Consider the following 18,159-nt stretch of genomic DNA (forward strand, 5'->3'; position numbering starts at 1 on the left):
TTCTAAACTTGAAATACTGTTAATCATCAGGTATCTTATGGACCAGAAGTTAATGGTTATCTGTAGGATAAATGTATATGGTGGGGTTGATTAAGGTTGGATATGAGCCAGGGGCTCGAACTGTGGATTGGTGAGGAATGGGGCCTGAGGTCAGGTCACATTAAGGGAGAAGTAACAGTTGATTACCCCCATCACTTTACATCTTTATTGCTAGGCAATAAGTTATGTTTAGAGGAAAGGAGGAGACTTCACCCGATTTGGGGTATGTATACACTTGTGCTGGTGGGAACATGTCTTTGTCTGTTCAGCTGTCTGACCCAGTAAACTTGGTTTGCGCTTTACTAAATCGTCCATGAGTTTTTACTCTTTATTTGGAACCTAACACTATAGACATAGCATATTACGCCGTTGGCTTAATAATTTTTCCACAAGGAGAAGGTACAGCCATTCATGTCTCCTCTCCATCAGATAGTGTGTGAGACTAAGGCTGATACTGTAAGTCCCATTCTATACTTTCGAACAGTATTTTGCAGCGTATACTACAGACACAGTGACATTACACTGTTGGCTTAATGTTTGAGTATTGGACTAAATTTATGTTAGCCCAACCATAGTGAGATTACACTGGTGTTTTTTTCACACAGTTGCTGGGTTGTGATAGTTCGGTGGTCGACGTCACCGGCTTTCTAGCCACCACCAATCTACGTTTCTTGTCCATTTGTTTTGTCTTTATTGTACACACCTGGTTTCCATTCCATTATTATTTATTCCCTATTTAACCCTCTGCTTCCCACATGGTTTTGTGCGTGTTTGTTCTTTGTAAAGTGTTCGCTATTGCTGTGAGCTGGAGTATTTTTCCCTGCGTGAAATTATTTTGTTGGTTTATTCGAGTAAAGTACTTTTTTACTCAGTTCTGTGTCCTGCGCCTGGCTCCATCCTACCCGCTGCACATGGACACTTGACAGAAACACGCACCAAAATATGGAGTAAGCAGGTGCACCCAGTCCTCCGTCACCGGTGGAGGAGCGCATCCAGCAGCACGCTACGATGCTCCAAATTCTTGGCACATTCATGGATCTTGTGCTGCACACCATGGAGCGATGGGAGAGAGGGGGTTTTCCCACACCCCCATCCATTTCACCCCAACCCACAACGCTGTCCACTCCTCCGTCACCTGGACCCAGTGGGATTCGGCTCTCGCTCCCGAGGGCATATGATGGGACGGCTGCTGGGTGCCAGGGGTTTCTGCTCCAGTTGGAGCTCTACCTGACGACCGTCCACCCGGCTCCCTCGGGACACGAGAGCGTGTCCGCCTTCATCTCCTGTTTGTCGGGGAGAGCCCTTGAGTGGGCCAACTCCGTATAGGGGAAAGAAGGTGCATATTTGCGATGGTATGCTGCAGGGACCACACAAAAATGATCACAAATATGTGATCGTATGCGTCAAAGGGTTAATATGGTTGGTTTAAGTATTTATTTAGCCTCCCAAGTTAAATAATATATACAATTCTTTGTTGGATGTAATAGACTGTAAAAACACAGGGAAATCAGCTCCAGGTGATTTTAACTTAAGAAATCTGTTCCTACACATAATAAATACGTAATTGTATACAAATTTAAGCAAGGTTTGAAATTACTATGTTTTAATCAAACATATCTTTTGGAGCTTCAATTTGTAGTCTACAAAATAATTTGAATTATGTTCCGGTGCCTAGACCATCCACCGAAAAAAAATAATCCTGTGGTTGAATCTGTTTGATAATCCCTGGACTAGGGTATAGTGTGATCCAAAATGTCAATATTTCTCTCAAGATGTAAGAAATATGTCTAAAAATCTGTTTTTGCTTGGTCATTATGGGGTATTGTGTGTACTGTAGATTGATGAGGATTTTTAAAAATCCATTTTAGAATAAGGCAAAATGTAACAAAATGTGGAAAAAGTCAAGGGGTGTCTGAATACTTTTCTAATGCACTGTAATTGACTGACAATCAAATTTGGTCAGAAAATAAGACAGGACATTGACTGCCTACTGTATCAATTAGTCTACAATGGCTTTCTCGTCTCCTCTCCTTCATCGGCGGCGATTTGGGAAGAAGGGATTTGATGGGGTGGGGGCCACATAATCTGAGCTCATCATGAGGGGTCACAGTGGCTCGTGGGTTTGTGTACCCGGCATCCATACCCACACATAGAGTCAGAGCCGTTCCTATCCTTTTGGGGTCCCAAAATTTATCCAAGCAGGAATTCTGGGAGATGCCAAGGAAGCAAAATGGGGAATCTCCAACTGCCCCATTGTCGTCAAGACTCCAAGTTGTCCAGGATGTTTGTCTGGGGTGAATTCTACTCCAACATGAGGGAAATGTGTCCGTCAGCCTGGTGTCACCTGCAAAGGAGGTGGAGTTCGACCTGGAGCGCAAGAGCCTGCTCTACCCCAAGGACTCCAAGACCTTCAACTGTCGGGTGGAGTACGAGAAGGTGAAGCGCAATAACAGGGTGGCGCTCTGCAACCGCGAACCATCTAAGACCTGTTCCCAGGAGCAGACCCAGAGCCATGTGACCTGGATTTGTTCCAAGCTCTTCCAGATCATCTTTCTATAGTACGGACTATCGCTTGGTGCAGAAGGTCTGTCTGGACTACAACTTCCACAGTCAAGGGTCCTATATGCCCTCAGGCTGAAGACAGCCTTAGAGACAGTAAAGGGCACAAATAGACACGTTTCTGGCTGGGGGTTACTAAGCAACTTTGTATGGGTGCAAGGAGAAACATAAGGGTTCTCATAGACAAAACGCTTTGGGGGTGTTTCAAAGCGTTGCAAAAACAACGTGTATTTTTGCAATAGACTACATTGCCGTCATACTACTGAGAATCACTGAATAACAAATAAATAGTCAGTGTGATCCAGATTAGTGCTTATGTTCAATGCCTTGTTCATGCTGATCCCCTCAAACACATTCAAGTTGAGAACTGAAATGCACTGAAACGTTCCCTCTCACCCTTGAGTATTTTATGTCTTCTGAAATTATGTTTGGTTGTTCATTTTGGCCATATGTTTGACTATATTGTTGTTGACTCATTAACTTGTCTTGGTCAAAATGGTCTATGAACGACATACCTAAATCCTTGAACTGATGGGCCCCTCTTTGGACTTAAGGGCTGTCTTTTGGTTCTCTTCCAAGGCTTTATGCATCTAAACTACACCTGCAGATTCCCGAGTACTGTATTGCACAACGACAACACAACACAGAATAAGAATGGACTCAACAGAAAAGACTGGACATGACATTTCTTCAATGTCTTTCTATACCTGCAATGCAGTGGCGCTCGGTGCCGTTTAAGATGAGGGACGACAATTTTTTTTATCAGCGCGGCCTTATTTCTATTGAGCATATTGGATGACTGTGATTCATATTCCATTCATCCAGCTCAATGTAACATGGATAGATTTACGCTACTACACGATACAACATTTTTTCCTATACCCATGATTAGGATGCTACAACCGAGCTTATGAATGAAAGTTTACAACGTAGGTGCACAGGTCGAGAGAAATTTGAGTAATCAAGGTGACAGACATTGACACGTTCAACACTGCCTTGCACACTTTTGCTGCATCTAGTTTATTTGGGGTGTAATCTTAGTCAACAGTTGCAAAAAACTTTTCTATTGGTCAAATTACGGTACGTTTGTCCCTGTTTCGTTCCGTTTGCTTCCTTTTATGATTTTTTTTTCTCAACAGAATCGGCGATATGAATACACCCCTGATTACACGCAAACACAGTTGACTTTAATAGCAGCCACATACAAACAGCATGATCCCTTTGATCGTTGTATAATTAGTTCTTGCATCTACGCGCTCTCTTCCTCTCAACTTTTCCCTTCACTTGTGGACTTCAGTGCACAACACATCAGCTGTCTATGACCAGGCAATAAAACCTTTCAGAGCCAAACCTTCATATCATAACAGCTACACACAACCTACATCATCGTCACCATATTAAAGTCATAGTCAACATAGCTAATAGAACTAACTCATTAGTAAACCCTCTACAATCATGCAGTAGTGTACTGTCAGCAGTTAGCAGTTTAGCAGTTACACCGGCAGGCCCCGGTGGCAATACATTTATAAAACCAAAAGTTTACCTTGACTTGGAAGACTTCCAGTGTTGAATAACCATAGCTACCTAGCTAACATACCCTCCCTCTGTTTGAGCAATGTTTGAGTAGGCTAAACTAGCTAGCTGCATTTGCTAGCTAAGTAAGTAAAACTTTGTCCCTTTTGTTTTATCTCTCTCGCTTCTTCATTTTGGAAGAAATTAATTTGTTCAAAACTGTTCAACTATTGTCTCTCTATTGGACTAGCAACCGGAAGGTTGCAAGTTCAAATCCCTGAGCCGACAAGGTACAAATCTGTCATTCTGCCCCTGAACAGGCTGTTAACCCACTGTTCCTAGGCTGTCATTGAAAATAAGAATTTGTTCTTAACTGACTTGCCTAGTTAAATAAACATAAAATAAAAAATCTCTTTGAGTCAAATACTCACAACATTTAGCCAGCTTTCAGTACAAAATTGATTCTCTGAACCTTTGATTGGTCGGACAACATGTCAAGGCCAGGCACCACAGGAAAAAATTGTGATTTTGTTTCCATCTGTTAATTTTCAGATTTGGGGATATTTTGCAACTATAACTTCCATACTTTCATAAAATGTACAAATAAATCGGCAATAATGTATATAAATACTTTATTTGTATAATTTTATCCCAACTCCGTCAACTACACCAACCATAAATGTTGTTTTTGATATCATGTTTCGTGTAGAACTTCAACCGCTATTTTTAAAACTCTCCATGTTGAATCATATATCGTTCAAATGCTTGTTTTCCGGAGCATATTGTTAGCTAGTCCATACATGGCTATATCCATTGGAGACGGAAGTGCTTCGTGCTGAAAGATGAGTCATTTCCTGACATCCGATTGGTTACTGGCATTTAAAGGCCCTTTCCGGCAACCTGATTGGTTAAAATGCCTCACGTGCCGCGCAGGACTCCATTGTTTGAAAATATCTCACGCGAAGAATCAATGTGAAGAGAGATCAAATGAGAACATCTCGAAGAATATACCTACAATATGTGAATAAAAATAGGCGATCTCAGTTAGCCAAAACAATTAGCATGATCGAGGCAGTGGCAGTACAGGTAGAGGAGGAAAAGGAGGTAGCCCGCAGCATCTCAATGCAAATTAGTTGAGATGAAGATAACTAGCAGCGACCAATAGAAGCCAACAGTGGCTTTTATTCCACGTTTCAAATAAACCAACGTGTACATTATTTGATTTGCCCTAAGTGTCTAAACACTGGACTGAAAATCACCATAGACTTCACCAACCAGTGATTCTGTCATGATCGAATGGGCAGACTGTAAAAGTGACCGTGAAGCATTTAGGAGTGTTTACACTTCCTCCAGGCTGCAGGAGTGCTCCAGGGGAGATGTGGCATTTGAATTGCCTAGTTAAATAAAGGTTATTAAATTATTTTGTGATGTGAATATATTTACTATAGTTTTGTCTAAAACGGATAACATTTTTAGTGTTTAACTATTTAAAGTGTTTCCCTGAGGATGGTTCCCCCCTTCCTCTTCTGAGGAGCTTCCACTGCTGCAATGTTTTGAGTTCCGTCTGGTAACTAAAACAAAGACAGAAAACAACTACCCACAAATCATAGTGGGAAAACAGGCTGCCTAAGTATGCTTCTCAATCAGAGACAACGATTGACAGCTGCCTCTGATTGGGAACCATACCAGGCCAAAACCAGAAATACAAAACATAGAACAAAAACATAGAATGCCAACCCCAACTCACGCACTGACCAAACTAAAATAGACATAAAAAAGGAACTAAGGTCAGGACGTGACACATAGTTTATAAATCCTGCATCATCAATGATACTATTTCGGCCTATATCATATTTTACTGTTTGTTATTGTATTTTTTTAAATCAACTTTTTTTGTTTTTGATAACTTGTTGATAGATTCAATCAAATTTATTTATAAAGCCCTTCTTACATCAGCTGATGACACAAAGTGCTGTACAGAAACCCAGCCTAAAACCCCAAACAGCAAACAATGCTGGTGTAGAAGCACAGTGGCTAGGAAAAACTCTCTAGAAAGGCCAGAACCTAGGAAAGAACCAGGCTATGAGTGGTGGCCAGTCCTCTTCTGGCTGTGCCGTGTGGAGATTATAACAGAACATGGCCAAAATGTTCATAGAATGACCAGCAGGGTCAAATGATAATAATCACAGTGGTTGTCAAGGGTGCAACAGGTCAGCATATCAGGAGTAAATGTCAGTTGGCTATTTCATAGACTATCATTCAGAGTATCTCTACCGCTCCTGCTGTCTCTAGAGAGTTGAAAGCAGCAGCTCTGGGACAGGTAGCACGTCCGGTGAACAGGTCATGGTTCCATAGCCGCAGGCAGAACAGTTGAAACTGGAGCAGCAGCACGGCCAGGTGGACTGGGGACAGCAAGGATTTATGAGGCCAGGTAGTCCTGAGGCATGGTCCTAGGGCTGAGACAGAGAGAGAAATAAATAAAGAGAAAGAGAATTAGAGAGAGCATACTTACATCCACACAGGACACCGGATAAGACAGGAGAAATACTCCAGATATAACAAACTGACACTAACCCCCCCAACACAAACTACTGAAGCATAAATACTGGAGGCTGAGACAGGAGGGGTCGGGAAACACTGTGGCCACGTCCTACGATACCCCCGGACAGGGCCAAACAGGCAGGCTATAACCCCACCCACTTTGCCAAAGCACAGTCCCTAACACCTCTAGAGGAACAAAACCCACTGAGATTAACTGAAATATCTGGTGGTGACCCATGGAATTGCAGGACTGATTATGGCAAGTCGGTTTATATTTGGCTTGGAGCTAGTTTGCTAATATGATTTGAATTATGCAGCAACACCAGATTAACAGCATCAGTTTTTTTGACCCCCTGCCCCATTCCTAGAGGAAAGTGGACTCGCTTTTTGGGGTCTTTTCTGGACCACTGCTGAGGTGTGGTGGCACTTTTACAGTCACCAAAGCTTCAGTGAGGTGGGTGCTACATTTCAGTAGTCGACGATCCAGCCTACCTACGCAGGAGGAGCTATGGCTATCAAAGACGAGGATGTGCCCATGGCCTGTCTGTCAGATGTCTCTACCGCCCAGCCTGGCTGTACCATCTATGCTCCCTCTTCTCAAGATACTATCTTTCTGAATTACTTATCATCTAAATATATGGAAGACAATCGCCCAAATACTACCAGATCCCTATATCTGTTTTGTGAAATTATTTTAGGTTCAAATCAAATCATATTGTATTTGTCACATACACATGGTTAGCAGATGTTAATGCGAGTGTAGCGAAATGCTTGTGCTTCTAGTTCCGACAATGCAGTGACAAGTAATCTAACTAACAATTCCAAAACTACTGTTTATACACAGTGTAAGGGGATAAAGAATATGTACATAAGGATATATGAATGAGTGATGGTACAGAGCAGCATACAGTAGATGGTATCGAGTACAGTATATACATATGAGATGAGTATGTAGACAAAGTAAACAAAGTGGCATAGTTAAAGTGGCTAGTGATACATGTATTACATAAGGATGCAGTAGATGATATAGAGTACAGTATATACGTATGCATATGAGATGAATAATGTAGGGTATGTAACATTATATTAGGTAGCATTGTTTAAAGTGGCTAGTGATATATTTTACATCATTTCCCATCAATTCCCATTATTAAAGTGGCTGGAGTTGAGTCAGTGTCAGTGTGTTGGCAGCAGCCACTCAATGTTAGTGGTGGCTGTTTAACAGTCTGATGGCCTTGAGATAGAAGCTGTTTTTCAGTCTCTCGGTCCCAGCTTTGATGCACCTGTACTGACCTCGCCTTCTAGATGATAGCAGGGTGAACAGGCAGTGGTTCGGGTGGTTGATGTCCTTGATGATCTTTATGGCCTTCCTGTAACATCGGGTGGTGTAGGTGTCCTGGAGGGCAGGTAGTTTGCCCCCGGTGATGCGTTGTGCAGACCTCACTACCCACTGGAGAGCCTTACGGTTGAGGGCGGAGCAGTTGCCGTACCAGGCGGCGATACAGCCCGCCAGGATGCTCTCAATTGTGCATCTGTAGAAGTTTGTGAGTGCTTTTGGTGACAAGCCAAATTTCTTCAGCCTCCTGAGGTTGAAGAGGCGCTGCTGTGCCTTCTTCACGACGCTGTCAGTGTGAGTGGACCAATTCAGTTTGTCTGTGATGTGTATGCCGAGGAACTTAAAACTTGCTACCCTCTCCACTACTGTTCCATCGATGTGGATAGGGGGGTGTTCCCTCTGCTGTTTCCTGAAGTCCACAATCATCTCCTTAGTTTTGTTGACGTTGAGTGTGAGGTTATTTTCCTGACACCACACTCCGAGGGCCCTCACCTCCTCCCTGTAGGCCGTCTCGTCGTTGTTGGTAATCAAGCCTACCACTGTTGTGTCGTCCGCAAACTTGATGATTGAGTCGGAGGCGTGCGTGGCCACGCAGTCGTGGGTGAACAGGGAGTACAGGAGAGGGCTCAGAACGCACCCTTGTGGGGCCCCCGTGTTGAGGATCAGCGGGGAGGAGATGTTGTTGCCTACCCTCACCACCTGGGGGCGGCCCGTCAGGAAGTCCAGTACCCAGTTGCACAGGGCGGGGTCGAGACCCAGGGTCTCGAGCTTGATGACGAGCTTGGAGGGTACTATGGTGTTAAATGCTGAGCTGTAGTCGTTGGAATACATAGGTATTCCTCTTGTCCAGATGGGTTAGGGCAGTGTGCAGTGTGGTTGAGATTGCATCGTCTGTGGACCTATTGGGGCGGTAAGCAAATTGGAGTGGGTCTAAGGTGTCAGGTAGGGTGGAGGTGATATGGTCCTTGACTAGTCTCTCAAAGCACTTCATGATGACGGAAGTGAGTGCTACGGGGCGGTAGTCGTTTAGCTCAGTTACCTTAGCTTTCTTGGGAACAGGAACAATGGTGGCCCTCTTGAAGCATGTGGGAACAGCAGACTGGGATAAGGAAAAATTGAATATGTCCGTAAACACACCAGCCAGCTGGTCTGCGCATGCTCTGAGTACACAGCTGGGGATGCCCTCTGGGCCTGCAGCCTTGCGAGGGTTAACACGTTTAAATGTTTTACTCACATCGGCTGCAGTGAAGGAGAGTCCGCAGGTTTTGGTAGCGGGCCGTGTCAGTGGCACTGTATTGTCCTCAAAGCGAGCAAAAAAGTTATTTAGTCTGTCTGGGAGCAAGACATCCTGGTCTGCGACAGGGCTGGTTTTCTTTTTGTAATCCGTGATTGACTGTAGACCCTGCCACATACCTCGTGTCTGAGCCGTTGAATTGCCACTCGAATTTGTCTCTGTACTGACGCTTAGCTTGTTTGTTTGCCTTGCGGAGGGAATAGCTACACTGTTTGTATTCGGTTTGTATTCGGTCCACGGTTTCTGGTTTGGGAATGTTTTAATCGTTGCTGTGGGTATAACATCGTCGATGCACTTTCTAATGAACTCGCTCACCGAATCAGCGTATTCATCAAAGTTGTTGTTGGACGCAATGCGGAACATATCCCAATCCACATGATCGAAGCAGTCTTGAAGCGTGGAATCAGATTGGTCGGACCAGCGTTGAACAGACCAGAGCGAGCTTCTCGTTTTAGGCTCTGTCTGTAGGCTGTAAGCAACAAATTGGAGTCGTGGTCAGCTTTTCCGAAAGGAGGGAGGGGGAGGGCCTTATATGCATCATGGAAGTTAGAATAACAATGATCCAGGGTTTTACCAGCCCTGGTTGCGCAATTGATATGCTGATATAATTTAGGGAGTCTTGTTTTCAGATTAGCCTTGTTAAAATCCCCAGCTACAATGAATGCAGCCTCAGAATATGTGGTTTCCAGTTTACATAGAGTCAAATACAGTTCGTTCAGGGCTATCGATGTGTCTGCTTGGGGGGAAATATATACGGCTGTGATTATAATCGAAAAGAATTCCCTTGGTAGATAAAGCGGTCGACATTTGATTGTGAGGAATTCTAAGTCAGGTGAAAAGAAGGACTTGAGTTCCTGTATGTTGTTATGATCACACCACGTCTCGTTAATCATAAGTCATACCCCCTCCGCCCCTCTTCTTACCAGAAAGATGCTCGTTTCTGTCGGCGCGATGCTTGAAGAAACCAGCTGGCTGCACCGACTCCGGTAGAGTCTCTCGAGTGAGCCATGTTTCCGTGAAGCAAAGAACGTTAGTCTCTGATGTCTCTCTGGAATGCTACCCATGCTCAGATTTCATCAACCTTGTTGTCAAGAGACTGGACATTGGCGAGTAGTATGCTAGGGAGTGGTGCACGATGTGCCCGTCTCCGGAGCCTGACCAGAAGACCGCTTCGTTTGCCCCTTTTACAGCGTCATTGTTTTGGGTCGCCGGCTGGGATCCGATCCATTGTCCTGAGTGGAAGGCTGAACACAGGATCCGCTTCAGGAAAGTCATATTCCTGGTCGTAATGATGGGGAGTTGACGTTGCTCTTATATTCAGTAGTTCCTCCCGACTGTATGTAATGAAACCTAAGATTACCTGGGGTACCAATGTAAGAAATAACACATAAAAAAACAAAGTACTGTATAGTTCCTAGGAACGCGAAGTGAGGCGGCCATCTCTGTCGGCGCCGGAAGTGAAAAAATTGAGACCCACCCAAGGCCAAAAAGATGAAAAATGAGAGGGAGGACAATTTTTGTTACCCTTCCCCAGATCTGTTCCTTGACACAATCCTGTCTCAAAGCTCTACAGACAATTCCTTCGACCTCATGACTTTGTTTTTGCACTGACATGCACTGTCAACTGTGGGGCCTTATATAGACAGATGTGCACCTTTCCAAATCATGTCCAATCAATTTAATCTACCACAGGTGGACTCCAATCAAGTTGTCGAAATATCTCAAGGATGTGCAATGGAAACAGGATGTGCAATGGAAACAGGATGCACCTGAGCTCAATTGCGAGTCTCATAGGAAAGGGTCTGAATACTTATGTAAATAAGATGTTTATTGTTTTGTATAAATTAGAAAACATTTCTATAAACCTATTTTCACTTTGTCATTATGGGGTATTGTTTGTAGATTGATGAGAAAGTAGGATTTTAATTTTTTTATTTAATTTAAGAATACGGCAGTAACGCAAATATACAATGCCTTCGGAAAGTATTCACACCCCTTGACTTTTTCCCCATTTTGTTGTGTTACAATCTGAATTTAAAATGTATTACATTTAGATTTTGTGTCATTGTCCTACAAACAATACCCAATAATGTCAAATGTTAATTATGTTTTTAGAAATGTTTACAAATTAATAAAAAAATGTAAGTATTCAACCCCTTTATTTTATGTTATGGTAAGCTTAAAAAAGTTCAGGGGTAAAAATTAACTTAACACATTGCATGGACTCACTATATGCAATAATAGTGTTTAACACGATTGATGATTTTTTACATTGACTCGGTACTGGTACACCGTGTATATCGGAAAGTTAGTTACTTATTAGTTATTCATTCTTCATACTATTTTTCTACACTTTCCATTTTTTTCCTCGCTGCATTGTTGGGAAGGGTCCATAAATAAGCATTTCACACCTGTTGCTTATGAAGCATGTGACAAAATAAATGTGGATTTGATTACCTCATCTCTTTACCCCACACATACAATGATCTGCAAGGTACCTCAGCAGTGAATTTCAAACACAGATTCAACCACAAAGACCATGAAGGCTTTCCAATGGCTCACAAAGAAGAGCACCTATTGGTAGATGGGGGGATAAAAAAAGAAAAAAATATTACATTTAATGTCCATTTGAGCATGGTGAAGATATTAATTACACTTTGGATTGTGTACCAATACACACGGTTACTACAAATATACAGGTGTCCTTTCTAGAGGTCGACTGATTATGATTTATATATATATATATATATATATATATATATATATATGTAATAATGACAATTACAACAATACTGAATGAACACCTTTATTTTAACTTAATATAATACATAAATCTATTTAGTCTCAAATAAATAATGAAACATGTTCAATTTGGTTTAAATAATGCAAAAAAACAGTGTAGGAGAAGAAAGTAAAAGTGCAATATGTGCCATGTAAGAAAGCTAACGTTTCAATTCCTTGCTCAGAACATGAGAACATATGAAAGCTGGTGGTTCCATTCAACGAGTCTAAAAATATTCCCAGTTAAGAAGTTTTAGGTTGTAGTTATTATAGGACTTTTTCTCTCTATACCATTTATTTCATATACCTTTGACTATTGGATGTTCTCATAGGCACTATAGTATTCCCAGCTTAATCTCGGGGGTTGATAGGCTTGAAGTCACAAACAGTGCTGTGCTTCAAGCATTGCAAAGAGCTGCTGGCAAACACAGGGAAGTGCTGTTTGAATGAATGCTTATGAGCCTGCTGCTGCCTACCACCACTGTCAGACTGCTCTATCAAATATCAAATCATATACTTAATTATAATATAATAAACACACAGAAATACGAGCCTTAGGTCATTAATATGGTCAAATCCGGAAACGATCATTTCGAAAACAAAACGTTTATTCTTTCAGTGAAATACAGAACTGTTCTGTATTTTATCAAACAGGTGGCATCCATAAGTCTAAATATTACTGTTACATTGCACAACCTTCAATGTTGTCATAATTATGTAAAATTCTGGCAAATTATTTATGGTCTTTGTTAGGAAGAAATGGTCTTCATACAGTTCACAACGAGCCAGGCGGCCCAAGCTGATGCATATACCCTGACTGTGTGCAAAGAACGCGACACAATATTTCTAGTTAATATTGCCTGCTAACATGAATTTCTTTCAACTGAATATGCAGGTTTAAAAAAAGATATACTTGTGTATTGATTTTAAGAAAGGCATTGGGGTTTATGGTTAGGTACATTGGTGAAACGACAATGCTTGTTTAACGAATGCGCTTGTTAAATCATCACCTATTTGGCGAAGTAGGCAGTGATTCGATGATAAATTAACAGACAAAGCATTGATTATTTGAAACGCAGGACAATCTAGTTAAACTAGTAATATCATCAACCATGTGTAGTTAACTAGTGATTATGTTAAGATTGATTGTTTTTTATAAGTTAAGTTTCATGCTAGCTAGCAACTTACCTTGGCTCCTTGCTGCACTCGCGTAACAGGTGATCAGCCTGCCATGCAGTCTCCTCGTGGAGTGCAATATAAATTGGCTGATTGTTGATTATCGATTGTTATGAAAACTTGAAATCGTCCCTAATTAATCGGCCGACCTCTAGTCCTTTCTAACTCAGTTGCCGGAGAGGAAGGAAACTGCTCAGGGATTTCACCATGAGGCCAATGGTGACTTTAAAACAGAGTTTAATGGCTGTGACAGGAGAAAACTGGAGGATAGATCAACAACATTGTAGTTACTCCACAACACTAACCTAAATGGCAGTGAAATAAGTACAAATATTAATCCTGTTTGTAATAAGGCACAAAAGTACAACTGCAAAAGAAATCACTTTATGTCCTGAATACAAAGTGTTATGTTTGGTGCAAATCCAACACAACTCATTACGGTGTACCCATTCATATTTTCAGGCAAGGTAGTGGCTGCATCATGATATGGCTATGCTTGTCATCTGCAAGGATTGGGGACTGTAGGTTAAAAAGAACAAATCGAGCTAAGCACAGGCAAAATCCTAGAGAAAAACCTGGCTCAGTCTGCTTTTCAACAGACACTGGGAGACAAATTCACCTTTCAGCAGGACAATCCCCTAAAACGTAACGTCATATATATATACACTGGAGTTGCTTACCAAGAGGACATTGAATGTTCCTAGTTAACAGTTGTGACTTACATTTCCTTGAAAATCCATGGCAAGACTTGAAAATGGCTATCTAGCAATGATCAACAACCAATTTGACACAGCTTGAAGAAATGTAAAAAGAAATGTGCAAACATTGTACAATTCAGGTGTGCAAAGCTCCTAGAGACTTACCCAGAAAGATTCACAGCTGTAGTCGCTGCCAAAGGTGATTCTAACATGTACTGACTTACGGGTGTGAACTTATTTCTGTATTTTATGTTCAATAAATTTGCAAACATTTCTAAAAACATGTTTTCACTTTGTCATTATGGGGTAGTAGTGTGTAGATTGGTTATAAAAATCTATTTAATCCATTTTGAATTCCGACTAACAAAATGTGGAGTAAGTCAAGTGGTATGAATACAAAACATGTTATCACACAATGAACCAAGACTGTGCTGCATTCATTACAAAATAGCTGTGGTTTATTCCTTTGGGAAGAAAAAAAAAACAGTATAAACTAAGAATTACCAGACATGTCTACAGGAAATAAACAGTTAATTTGCAGCCAGGTAAAAACCATGGTGAAATATTAGATTTTATACTTCGTTTTCACATTCTGGTTATTCTCTCCCAGGGCCAAGCCCCAAAAAATATCTACTTTTCAATTTTATGGTTGAAAATGTTTGTTGACATTGTTCAAAAATAATTTGTGTGTCTGTACAAATTCCTATGAAAAACAATGAGGAGTTCTGAGGAAAAACAACTAGAAAGTAAATCACCATTTTTTTTTTTTATATAAGCCTGATTGAAGCCTAATGTAAAATTGTAACTGATGCACAACATCTTCTCTGGGTTGTTTTCCAACAGAAATCCCGAGATTTCAAGACAGATCCACACACAAAATCACAATTAAATCATGACCCCCAAAAAACACTTTACATTGGGCATTGCTCTTTTACATCCACTCTACTTTCTTTTCTATTGATAAAATAAGATGCAGATCAAGCAACATTCCATATGGGAGAGGTTTCCTTTTCTTTTTGTATCTCTTGCAGAGAATTCAGTTTTAATCCTCAAGCTTCCAACATATTTTACATATGTGGATTACCAACTGTTAGCGAAACAATGGGAGTGGTAGGGGTTAATGCATGCTTAAAAGAGTAAGCCCAAATCCTCAAAGTCACATTAAATCAAATTGTATAGCAACCAAAATATCTTAACAAGTGACACATTTAAAATATTATACAGATGTAGGATCTTAATTTGATCACCCTGTTGTTGCAGGACACTTCCTGCACAGCAGGTAATGTTAACTGGTAGAGTATTTGAGGTTTAAAAAGGATTCTAAAGTTCATAATTTATGCATAAAAATTCAGGCTTGATTTGCTTTAAAAGATTCATCAACCCCTATAAAAATGTCCATTAATTATAATCCACATAATAATTCACATTTCCTGTTGCTGCAGGATCACTTTCCTGATGTAGCAAACCATCTCAAATTAAGATCCCATATCTGTAGGAATTCTGGTATTTATATAGCATTTCCATTGAATATTTTTTTTCTCCAGAGAATTACACACCAATACAGCACTACATGTACATTCAGAGAATAGCTGGTTTCTGTATTACAGTTCTACCAAGTATTCATACCACTGACAGACTTTTATAAAAAGGTGTTTTGACTGCAACTATATCAATTGTCATTTGGATTTTGTATACGCGCATACCTAGGAATAACCAGTTATAACCAAGGCAAGTACATAAGGTGCTCCATCTCTGCAGGTGATACGTCTTTCAGGACAAGATCCCTGCAACAGGTCCCCCTCCACCCTATGATGATATGCATTACTTAATATTATGTCTCTAGAGAAACCTGATATCGCAACTTTTTTAAAGATTTTCCCTACAATAACTACTTGTTTTTGGATAATACACCAATACAGCTCTCGGTGTAGATTCAGAGTATCTGAGTTCTGTATTACAGTTCTATCAAGTATGTATACCACTGGCAGATTTGTATTATGCACAAAAATAAGGAAATTTTGGTTTTGTACAGTCATAAGATATGTGGTATAGAAAAGTACAATCTTAGGTGAGTACATGGAGAGCTACAGGAAACTGCCAAAATAAAAAGGAAACACTTGAGCAAATGAGGAATACAAAGTATATTGAAAGCAGGTGCTTTTACAGAGATTTTGTTCCGGAGTTAATTAAGCAATTAACTGCCCATTATGCTTAGGGTATAAAAAGCCCAGTTGCCTATTATTTTGACTAACATGGCTAGAAGAGATTTCAGTGACTTTGAAAGAGGGGTCTCAAAAGGAGCATAGGACGATAAACCTGAAATTAGACACCGACATTGCTTTCCTCTTTCTGAAGCATTTTGCATACGTAGGTCATTTTCTGCAGCTTGTTCTAAAACCATTATTTGGACAACAGTAATAGCCTATGCATTATGCTGATTCCTGCTATGAAAGTATCTGCCTGTCCACTCACTCTCCCCACTGTGCGCACGGAGGAAAGAGAGATGCATTCAGAGAAGCACAAGCATATGACCAATGCCCAGACAGAGCTTTGTGAGTATATCATTTATTTCTCACTTCTTAATATTGAGTTCAAGGCACCACTTTACAACCGGAGGAGACTGTAGTATGGTTTTGATGCAGAACACGCCATGTGCAGTAAATAGGCCAACATCACATAGCCTAGGCCTAGTGCTGGAAAGTTTTTGTAGGATATTAGCTGATGTTTACTGCTATATTAATAAATAAGCCTAAAAGGCTATATAGCAACAATATCATATTTAGAGTTAGCAATCTAGCTGAGTCTTTTGAGTCCCCACTTCCTCAGTTGGTGAATAACATAGCCTATAAGCCAATATGCACAAAAATGTCAGCAAATTCTCTGATGAGCCTAAAATAAATCTGATAATTCGGGATCCTATTTTGACAGGTTGCAAATAAAAATATAAAATCATGCATTCCCTGGATGTTAAATCAAATAGCATACTTTTCGAATCATAGTGTACCAAGACAGACAACTGAGATGGGCACCCTATACCCTATCTTGACACCCTATGAAGACATGTTATGTTTGTGTTTTATTTTGGCAGTTACATGTATACAGCATTTCTGCAAATGATCTGTCTATCTGGTCAAAATCACAGATACAGGTCTCCCTCCACCCTTTGATGGTATGGCTAACTTGTTAAAAAAAAATGACTCCAAAGCAGTATAATTTTTTGTCCACATTGACACAGAAACACTAAACAATGATTTAGATTTTTTAAGAACAAGTTGATTGACAAAGTCATGAAAAATCTAAAGAATTTAATAAACCATCTCTGGGCTATGATAAAAAATATGCCTCAGGGGTCAAAATGACCCATTGCTAGCTTGAAGGTTAAAGGGCATTTGTCCTTGGCGGTCCAATGGTTTCGCTCACTAAGCTTGCGTTATGTGTGCTTCTCTACTACAGTACTCTGTATCGCTGCTGCTGCAGCGGCATTTGACAAAGGGCTGACCTGTAACATTAGTGCAACATTTTCCCCACTACTTTAAAAACAGGGTTTCCACAGTCTTTGAACAGGCCCTTGGCCCCTAGGTCATCGTGGTAAACAGGCCCATTCCTTCATGCTGCCTCTACCTAACCAGTCTATCAAATAGGCCCTTTTTTCGATTGACACCTGCACCTATGGTTGTCAACCAATGAGAACAATGAAAGGGACAGACGAAGCTAATCTACACATGTGCAGTGAAGGCCTTGCTTTGCATCGCTCCACTTTGCTCTCATCCTCTTGTATCCTCCATGTTCGAAAGAGTGTTTCTTGTGGGCTTGGTTGGATTTGCCAATTTCTCCCTCCCCCCAATCTCCTATGCAGTTGGTAGACTCCACATCCTGGGATGTGGCTGACCCATGTCATCGAAGGACGCAGGTCTTCTTGTGGTTACGGGTTCACAACAACAAACACCGACCTCATTAAGCCAGAGCTGAGGAGAAAGAGGGTTTTTAGCATAGCCTAGCAGCTCATTGTAAACAAAACATCCCCTTCTTATCCTGACTGTTGGCCTTCTCCTTTTTCTCTTCCATTTCCCCCTCTATCTCAGAAGACGAATACAGCAGGTTCAGATATGGGACGGAGGGGTTGAGGGAGAGGCGTTAATTGTGGTGGGGAGGGATTTCCCCCGTGAGTGCGAGGAGGGTGGGTGGTGGTATGCGTGTTAAGACTGTTTGAGGCGTTTCCGGGG

The 18,159-nt window shown here is 41.2% G+C and overlaps 2 protein-coding genes across 2 annotated transcripts in view; one reads left to right on the forward strand and one right to left on the reverse strand.

The window, feature by feature from the left end:
• The first annotated feature begins 1,071 nt into the window (after positions 1-1,071).
• LOC124047644 (neurexophilin-1-like) lies at positions 1,072-2,677 on the forward strand. Its single transcript, XM_046367959.1, is given in 3 exon segments — positions 1,072-1,346; positions 2,373-2,585; positions 2,587-2,677. Coding segments are annotated over 3 exon segments (579 nt in total).
• A 10,923-nt stretch (positions 2,678-13,600) lies between these two features.
• LOC124048478 (speckle-type POZ protein-like) overlaps positions 13,601-18,159 on the reverse strand; it is a 30,250-nt gene continuing 25,691 nt past the window's right edge. The window contains 1 exon segment of the mRNA XM_046369313.1: positions 13,601-18,159. Within this exon segment, the coding sequence (XP_046225269.1) occupies positions 18,133-18,159 (27 nt within the window). The 3' untranslated portion in view covers positions 13,601-18,132.

Source organism: Oncorhynchus gorbuscha, linkage group LG11 (assembly GCF_021184085.1).
Source record: "Oncorhynchus gorbuscha isolate QuinsamMale2020 ecotype Even-year linkage group LG11, OgorEven_v1.0, whole genome shotgun sequence".
Lineage (NCBI taxonomy): Eukaryota > Metazoa > Chordata > Actinopteri > Salmoniformes > Salmonidae > Oncorhynchus > Oncorhynchus gorbuscha.